This window comes from Apis dorsata, unplaced genomic scaffold (assembly GCF_000469605.1).
Source record: "Apis dorsata unplaced genomic scaffold, Apis dorsata 1.3 scaffold_269, whole genome shotgun sequence".
In the NCBI taxonomy this organism is placed as follows: Eukaryota; Metazoa; Arthropoda; class Insecta; order Hymenoptera; family Apidae; genus Apis; species Apis dorsata.
The window spans coordinates 426,844-436,459 of NW_006263547.1; the positions used below are offsets into that span (position 1 = coordinate 426,844).

Sequence of the window (9,616 nt, forward strand, 5' to 3'; positions counted from 1 at the left end):
ATCATACTACTGGTGCAACGCGTGTTATAGCTACAGCTTTTATCCCAATTTGGTGAGTATTATATTTAAAAAAAAAGAAAGTATTCGAATAAAAATAATTGAATATTCAAAGAAAACGAAAATAAATTTTAGCATGTGTATAATACCATATATTACGACTAGATATAAAGATGTAGTACATTATTGTCCCCGATGCAAAATTTATTTAGGCGTCAAGTTTGGAAAAGGTAAAATTTTATTTGGTCGATTTATAGTACCGATATGTTGATAATATATATATATAAATAATAATATATTCAATAATTTTGAAAGTCTGAATTGCCATAAAAATTATAATATTTATCGATAATGAATATTTATTTTAAGATAATGTTATTGATATTTATCATTATTAATGTATCTATTATATATTTTTCAACCTTTGTAAATAAAAGTTTTAAATAAAATTAAAAATAATTATTTAAATATATAGTATTACATATAAGAATAGTATAGACAAGGAGAGCGAATAATAAAAGAGGACATAAATAGGATAAAAATTGCTAGTGGCGCCATCTCTTGAATATCGAAAATAAAATATATGTAGATAAAATTGCTAGTGGCGCCATCTCTTGAGTATCGCAAATAAAATATATGTAGATAAGGAAAGCAAATAATAGAAAGAAAACATAAATAGAATAAAAATTGCTACTGGCGCCATCTCTTGAGTATCGCAAATAAAATATATGTAGATAAGGAAAGCAAATAATAGAAAGAAAACATAAATAGAATAAAAATTGCTACTGGCGCCATCTCTTGAGTATCGCAAATAAAATATATGTAGATAAGGAAAGCAAATAATAGAAAGAGAACATAATGCTACTGGCGCCATCTCTTGAGTATCGCAAATAAAATATATGTAGATAAGGAAAGCAAATAATAGAAAGAGAACATAATGCTACTGGCGCCATCTCTTAAATATCGAAAATAAAATATATGTAGATAAAAATTGCTAGTGGCGCCATCTCTTGAGTATCGCAAATAAAATATATGTAGATAAGGAAAGCAAATAATAGAAAGAGAACATAAATAGAATAAAAATTGCTACTGGCGCCATCTCTTGAGTATCGCAAATAAAATATATGTAGATAAGGAAAGCAAATAATAGAAAGAGAACATAAATAGAATAAAAATTGCTACTGGCGCCATCTCTTGAGTATCGAAAATAAAATATATGTAGACAAAAATTGCTAGTGGCGCCATCTCTTGAATATCGCAAATAAAATATATGTAAATAAGGAAAGCAAATAATGAAAAGAGAAATAAATAGGATAGAAATTGCTATTAGCGCCATCTCTTGAGTTGAATAAAAAGATATTTTCAAAAGTACTCGAAAGATGGCTCTAGTCTTTAATTCTTACCTACTTTATTTTGCTTTTGAAGAAATATCTTTAACTGCTACGAGATGGCGCTGATAGTCAATCCAATATAAAAATTCTGAGTCGCTCGCGCTAATTCGAATCTTTCATCACAGAGTAGATATAAAAAATCTTATAAAAGATCTTACATCTAGTCTGTGCTTTCTATGATTACTACGATATGATTGAACGAGTAGAAAAACAAGAATGTATACGACTTACCAATGAATACGAAGTACGTGCGTTGCCATTGATGATGCTTTGATTAAAAAGAAAATCATTGTATAAAAACCTCAAAACTGGGACAAAATCTGTAACAAAACGTGAATTTGAAATTTTAATTTTTTGAAATATTAATTTTCTTTACATTGTTATTAACAATTAAAGTAAAATACAAAGAATAAAATAAATGGTAAAAAATTATATAAAAACAATTACCTTTTTGCATAATCGATAATCGCCTTATATATTCTTAAAAGAAACACTGATTCTATATAACCGAAAACGAATATTTAAAAAATAAAAAATAATAAAAAAGTATTAAGTAAGTACGCGTCCGTTTATCATTGTACAATCGACGAACAAGCACTGACTCTATTTCGTATAAAACTATTATTATCAAATTTAATGAGAGCTATTGTGCTCTAAAAAATATTAAAAACATTATTACGTAAACACTGACTCTAATAACTACATTGCACGTAGTCACAATAATCTGTAAACAAAATAACAATAGTATTAATGGATATAGAAAATGAAAAAAAAAAATATATATTCTCATTTTTCTTTTTTCTTCCTATCAATATATATGTTTAGAAAAATACTGCTCCTTTTAAAAGAATTAATTATAATTATAATAATATAAAAGAATTAATAATAATAATTAGAATTAATGACATATTCTTATTGCATATTAGAAATATTTGAAAATTTTTCTATTATCATTTTGATATTTTCAATACATATAATATTACTATGTATATATATAAATTATTATATGTATTATATATATTATATAACTATATATATATATATATATTAATAATAAATTATAGAACTATAATGATATTACTACTAGTAATTCAATAAAAGTAAAAAATTATATATATCTTTTTTCAATATAGCAACTCAAATTTTACCTCTTCTCCATAAAACAAATTATCGTTATAGCGTCCATATTGAAAATCCTTTTTCCCGCCTAAAGTAATTTCAGCAATCAGCTAATTATCTGCATAAAAGAAAATTAAATCTCTAAAAGAAATGTATAAAAGTAATATAAAGAAATGTATAAAAAATGTAAGATTAATTATATTGTAAAACAAAAATATAATCTAATTTAAGTTCCTAATTTAATTTTAGAAGATCATAATACGAACTGGAACTCTAATAGTCAAATAAATTAATAAAAAATAAATTATTCTCCAAAGAATAACTGTTAACTATATTAACATTTTATAAATAATTGAACAAACACGTATTAATGAAATAATAATACAAAAGTAAAAAAAATAATAGTAATATATATAAATAAATATTATAGAATAAGTAAATCACATACTTGAAAAGAAACGTCTAATCGTCACAAGTTTAGAGAAAAGAATGACATCTCGCGATTTCGATATATCGAAATACAAATTGAGGAATATGCTCAATAATCGACATATCGAAACTTGTTGAGCATGGCATAAACGTGAACCGTCAATTTAGAAATCATAAGATATATTTTCAATCTTATACATAAATCAAGAAATATACAAATAGACTTATTTAAGACACAATTATATATAAAATATGTATATGAATCGGTTATAATAATTTAACTATTTCCATCATGTGAATGAAAAGATAAAAAAAATGTATATTAATTATGTTTTTATTAAAATCTTACCACATTTGTATGAATATTATTGAATTATCTTTTAATTCATGATATATGCAGAAACTTTCGAAGCTATCCCGCTTTTGAAATTCCAATTAAATGATAATTTACACTTTTATGATAAAAGTTTAAAACACTATTCAAATCAAATTTAGTGTAATAACTAAGTTAAATAAACATATATTAATTAAACAAAGCTTAATAATTTTTATTTAAACTTAATAACTGTAATATAATAATCTATCTAATAAAAATTTTACGTAATTATACACAACCGGTAAAATGCAACTTGTCACCATAATTTTAACTCTATACTGACATCATGCGCATTATGATGCGCAATGATTCATTTTGCTAAATCTTAGCAATCTTCTAATTGGTTAGAATTTCTCCATTTTCTTATTTAATCCGCGCGAAAATTAAAGTATTATATAATATGTTTTAATTATTCCAATTGCACACGATCAGAAAATTAAATTAATGTTTCTTCATTTCAATTATAATATTCATTTTAAATTATAATTTATTTTAAATTATAATTTTTAATGAGAGAAAAAATGAATTCGATTCGAGGAAGAAATATGAAGCAATCGAAATATGAGCATAATATGAATGCAAATGCAATTTCAATTTTTGTAAAAAGATATACAATAAAAAATATTTTCATATCTCGAACATAATATAGATACACATAATAAAAAACAAATATAATATAAATAATACAAATAAATATATTTAGAAAAATAATTTAGAAAAGTTCATTGAAAATATTTTATTATTGGCGGATTAAATTTAAGTCGCATTTTCATATATTGTAGCATTAGTTGCATTTTCAATTCATCCAACTATTTTATATATAAAGTTTTATGTTATATATAAAGCTTTCATGTAAGTTTCCAATCGCAAACCTGAATCATTTTAACGTAAATTAGCCATAAAAATTAAACGCATTCGAGTACGCGGTTCTGTATGCTCAAAGTGCCAGTCATTCAACATTTTGATAATAGTTGAAACGTTTTGTCGTCATTCATGTTGTATTAGATCATATTAAAAAAATACAATGGGAGCTGTACGCGTAATCAATGATGATGGCCAATTTTATGGAGAAATGGCTAGTGCGGGTACAAAATTGGTGGTAGTTGATTTCACAGCAACATGGTAAGCTTTTTAAGGTTACATTAAATGAAAGGTTACTAAAATCTGAAAACTTCGATTTCCATATTTGCTGTATAAACCTATTTAGTTTTTAAATTTTTATTCATTTTTATATTTCTTTTATACTCAAACATTTAAGCAATAATTATTACTTTGTAGTATTAATAGCCAAAAAAAATATAATATTTTTATATTAGTATTATTAATATATTATATTTACACATTTATTTATTAATTTGATTTGAATGAAAAATATTAATTTTATATTTCAATTTCGAATTAATAACATTTTAATATAATTATAATTGATATTATAATAATTTCAATGAGTATTTAAGGCAAACAAAATAATTTTTATTTTTTTTCCTAAATTTTAATATAATGTTAATTTAGTAATTTTTAAATTAATTTTTAAATTAGGTGTGGTCCATGCCAGCGAATTGCACCAATATTTGAACAACTATCACTTAAATATCCAAATGCAGTATTCCTTAAAGTTGATGTAGACAAATGTGCAGAAACTGCTGCTATGCAAGGAGTTAGTGCAATGCCCACATTTATATTTTACCGTAACCAAACAAAATTGGGATTATGTCAAGGAGCTGATCCAACTGGATTGGAATCAAAAATTCTACAATTTTATGGCTCTGGAGATTTAGAGGATTCTGAGAGTCCAGTATCTGGACATGTACGAAATAGTGATAATGTTTATTACCATATTTTTGGAATGATATTTCTTGCTGCAGTTCTGTATTTGTGGAATAAGTACCAATAAACAAGTTGTGGTAACCTTCTTTCAGTGGATATTAACATTATAACTTATTCATTAATTAAAAAAAAAAATGTCATCAATTAAAATATATAAACCATATTGATTTATCAACTGCATGTATTCATAATTTTATAATATTTTGTAAATATCATTACACAAAATTGATTATATATATTCAAAATATAAAACTTGTACCACATTTAGATGTTTTCACTCTCTTCTTAATAAAAAATATTATTTACATACATATATTTCCCTGGATGTCTGTACCCAACTTTGTTATATATAAAAATATTAGAAATAAAGATACTAAATATATGATTCAAAAATTTCTCAACTATTCTCAACTATATATCTTTTGCAGATGGATCTAGCTACTTTCATTACAAAAGCACAATCTGAATGTTTAAATGAATCTGATGATCACAATTTCTTACAATGCTTGAGTGCTGATGATGGATATTTGGAAAGTGAATGTGATGAACAATTAATATTATCTATTGCATTTTCACAAGCAGTTAAAGTACATTCTTTAAAGATTAAAGCTCCCAAAGACAAGGGACCAAAAAATATTAAATTGTTTATTAATCAACCTAGAACAATTGATTTTGATATGGCAGATTCTAATACAAGCATCCAAGATTTAACGTAAATTCATCATTTTTATATTATTTATATTATTTAATATATTATAAAATGTATCTAATAATGTTATTTTTTTTTTTGTGTAGATTATCAGCAAAGGATATTGAAGAAGGTAATCCAATTGCCTTGCGTTATGTGAAATTCCAAAATGTACAGAATATACAAATTTTTGTAAAAGATAATCAAACTGGTAATGAAGTAACAAGGATTGATTATTTAGCTATATTTGGCTCACCAATTTCAACAATAAATATGGGAGAGTTCAAAAGAGTAAATGGTAAGAAAGAAGAAAGTCATTAACAACAAATAAAGAATTGTAAGAGTATATTATATCAAATAAACTTTCAATGGCCGTCTTATTTTAAAAAAAATAATATTAAAATTTTGTTGTTTCTTATGGTTTATACATGCATTTTATGTATTCAGACTCTCCATAATTATGTAACGATATAATAAAATTCCGTAGTTTATGAAATAACAATATATGTGTAATTTAAAAATTATTTGTTTATTAATAATTTATTAACAGTAATAGATTAACGAAAAATTTTGTAAAATAAATTGGAGTACGTCTCTGCATTTCCTCCGATATATATATATATATATATACATATATATATATATACGTATTTATATTTAAAAAAATATTTAAAGAATTTTTACAAATGCACTTGCTCAAGGATTAATTATTAGGTGCAAAATTTAAAAAAAAATTATTGTATTCATAAATAAAAATAATAAAAATTAATAATTATTTTATTTAATTATTTTACCTATCTAAATAAAAATTATTTACATGAATATGAAATGAAATTTGTTCAATATCAAATACATTATATCTTAAAAATGTTTAATATAACTTATCATTTTATCATGTATAAAATCGCAACATATATTTTTATAAATTACTTAATTATTTAAGAATAAGCTTTATGAATTCGCCAAATACCACCACAACGACAAGCTCGTGCCCATCTTTGATCCCATGCTCTAATTGCAGCTGTTCTTGTCATATTTTGAACTTGAGCTTTTCCAACACACCTGAAATTTTAATTTAATTTTAATTAATATAAAATTTTATATGAAGAAAACTTGAAGAAAATATCATAATCATTATTATTCATTATATATAATACCTTGTACATTGCTTAACAAGAAGTGGTTGTTTTCCAAGATACAAATGCCTTATACCATCCACAATTTGGCCACTATGCATACAACCTTCAATTGGATTAAATTCAGGTACAAATAATAATTGTTCTGGCTCTATGCTATATTCTAACTATAATTTAAAAAAAATAAAGGATTAAAAGCTCTTTATATTGAAGAGAGAAAGTACTGAAAAACTTTTTTACCTGCAAAGGAAAATTTTGATAAAAAAGCACAGGTGTAGCAATAGCTGTTAAACTATTGCCTTGATGTAATTGAGGTATCATAATTTGATTAGGTAACAAGCAACAATCATCTGGAAGTAAATCATTATCATAGTGAAATAATATATTTTATCAAGTTTTTCATTCCATTGCTCTATTTTAAAATAATCACTATCAAAAATGTATCTTTTTAAATGTATCTTTTATTTTGCAATTCTTATTTATTATTAATTTATAATTTATAATTTAATCAATATATACTTATGATAATATATTTGGAATTAATATCTAGTAGTAAAATAATAATTTAAATCTTTATCAAACTAGAAAATATTTAATTATATTTCGAATAAAATAATTATAGAATAGCATCTTTCAAATTTTCATTTTCTTCATCTTTAGAAGTATTTTCTAATATAAGAATTGGTTTTCTATCATTTAAATTCATGGACCACTTTTTAGCTGATTCATAATCCGACTCGATTTTTAAAAATATTTCAGTTTTTTCATTTTTTGGACTTTTTATATCCGCGATAAAATATGTTGTTCTGTGATCTGTTAAATTCTCTATCAATTTTTTCTCTTCTTTTAAATTTTTATTTACATCTTTTTTAGTTGGAGAAAAATCATCAGAGAAAAAATGTTTCTTTTCAGTTTCTTGAGGATTATTTTCTCTGTTTTGTTCAGCTTTCTCAGCTTCTCTTATAAGATCAATAAAAAACAATTCTCTCGGTGAAAGAGATTCTTTTGGTGTTTTTGTCTCCAATTCATCTTGCGGAGTAACTGTTACCAATTTTAAATAATCTTTTATCGATTCTTTTTGATTTTTCAGATAATTGTTTCCAGTCTTTAATAGATATTCGTCTTCGTTATTCTCATTGATACTTTCGTTAATATTCTTCTTCACATTCACAATTCCAGTATGTTCGATATCATTACCCGAATTACGACGATGAATCACTAAAGGTGGAAGATCTCTATATCTTTTAAGTTTGTTATATCGAAGTTCATCAGAATTATTAATATTTAATTTATTATGTGAAATTTTATTCTTATCAATAATTAAATCATTCAATGGTTTATCTTTCAGTTTCGTATTTTGCGAATAATCAAGTTTAGTATTGATTAAAGATCCGGATTTCAGAGTACTGTTCGTACCATAAGATTGCAATTTTATTTTATTGTTGCTTTTAATTTCGTCACATTTCCAAATGATAATCAAACACAACATAATGAAAAGCCAAATTAGAAACGCAATGAGCCAATATAAAACGAGACTACCTGACCAAATTTCAATCTTGCTTGAATAATGATTGGCAAAAGCACTAATTAAAAGAGGTGTCAATATGAACCAATAAATAAAAAATATACAACATGATACAATACAAAATATAACTAATTTATATGGTTTCGAATACGGGAAACAATTATTCGATTCATTTTCCTTCAATAACAATTTTTGTTTTTTTAAACTTATTGAGTTTGTATGTTTTACCGCAAATTTATCATTCATTTCAAAAAGTAAAAATTAAAATTAATAGAAATCTAAAAATTATAATACTATCGCACGATATGTTTTATGCATACTGGCGTATAATATCTACTCTATACATTTATCGCCACGAAAAAATCTACAATTTCCTTTTTAAATACGAGGATGTGGTTTTATCTTACTTCCGACCAATATCAATGATAAACTTGAAACGATTATTATAATAATAATAATATCATAATAAACGATTATTTATAAATATTATATCGCAATTTTATTACACATATAAATATTACATTAATATTTATATTACTGTATATATGATACATATTATATATATCATGAAAGAACTTACCAATTAGACCATCATCTATTTGTTGAGTTTGACCATCACCATTTGGTTGAATCAATTTTGATAATAAACGGAATAATAAGGCCAGTACATCGAGATTATCAGCACTACGAAGAAATACTGGAAGACACGAAGGACGCAGTAAACCCCATATACGTATTATCACAAGCAATTCTCTTAATGTATTCAAGGCTTTATGATCTTTCAGAAGTTCATACTGCATCACATAAAAAAAAAAATTAATACAATTATGCTATTTTGACCAATATATTATTCAGAATTTATTTCCAATACTAACACCGCCAGACTTCATTTGCAATCTCTGTTCTGGAAGACGAGCCAGAAGATTTAAAGCCAGATCTGCGACCCATTGAATCAATTGTTGTAACGATTGTAACGTACTTGGTTCCACAGTAAATTCTTTAGGATCGAGATGTAAAAGTACCTAGTAATTACAGAATATGAATAATCATATATTATGATTATAGATTTATTGAAATTTTTGCCGCAAAAAAAAAAAAAAAAAAAATTTTAATTTTACCTTATCTACA

General features: G+C 24.3%; 2 protein-coding genes and 1 long non-coding RNA gene across 4 annotated transcripts in view; 1 reads left to right on the forward strand and 2 right to left on the reverse strand.

Annotated features, from left to right (window-relative positions):
• Positions 1-1,926: 1,926 nt before the first annotated feature.
• LOC102676284 lies at positions 1,927-3,405 on the reverse strand. 2 transcript variants are annotated; one of them, XR_004150647.1, is made up of 3 exons: positions 2,956-2,994; positions 2,537-2,625; positions 1,927-2,112 (listed from the first exon to the last, which is right to left on the reverse strand). It is a non-coding gene; the product is annotated as an uncharacterized LOC102676284 (long non-coding RNA). The 2 variants fall into 2 exon arrangements; XR_421922.2 differs by lacking the exon at positions 2,956-2,994 and adding an exon at positions 3,286-3,405 and having other exon boundaries at positions 1,954-2,112.
• Positions 3,406-4,071: 666 nt separating this feature from the next.
• LOC102676377 (thioredoxin-like protein 1) lies at positions 4,072-6,333 on the forward strand. The gene is made up of 4 exons (XM_006616599.2): positions 4,072-4,434; positions 4,852-5,119; positions 5,568-5,851; positions 5,935-6,333. The coding sequence occupies exons 1-4, from the start codon at positions 4,337-4,339 to the stop codon at positions 6,146-6,148; spliced, it is 864 nt and encodes a 287-aa protein (XP_006616662.1). The 5' UTR covers positions 4,072-4,336; the 3' UTR covers positions 6,149-6,333.
• Positions 6,334-6,577: 244 nt separating this feature from the next.
• LOC102677388 (mediator of RNA polymerase II transcription subunit 16) overlaps positions 6,578-9,616 on the reverse strand; it is a 6,423-nt gene continuing 3,384 nt past the window's right edge. Inside the window, exons 10-15 of the mRNA XM_031510965.1 lie at positions 9,607-9,611; positions 9,364-9,510; positions 9,069-9,282; positions 7,204-7,313; positions 6,985-7,130; positions 6,578-6,889 (exon numbers count right to left, since the gene is read on the reverse strand). Of these exons, the coding sequence (XP_031366825.1) occupies positions 6,766-6,889; positions 6,985-7,130; positions 7,204-7,313; positions 9,069-9,282; positions 9,364-9,510; positions 9,607-9,611 (746 nt within the window). The 3' untranslated portion in view covers positions 6,578-6,765. The remainder of the gene's footprint in view (positions 6,890-6,984; positions 7,131-7,203; positions 7,314-9,068; positions 9,283-9,363; positions 9,511-9,606; positions 9,612-9,616) is intronic.

Coding starts and splice junctions, on each gene's coding strand:
- LOC102676377 (XM_006616599.2), top strand. CDS start 4,337: ATGGGAGCTGTACGCGTAATCAATGATGATGGCCAATTTTATGGAGAA. Junction 4,435..4,851: donor GTTGATTTCACAGCAACATG/GTAAGCTTTTTA, acceptor TTTTTAAATTAG/GTGTGGTCCATGCCAGCGAA. Junction 5,120..5,567: donor AGAGTCCAGTATCTGGACAT/GTACGAAATAGT, acceptor TATCTTTTGCAG/ATGGATCTAGCTACTTTCAT.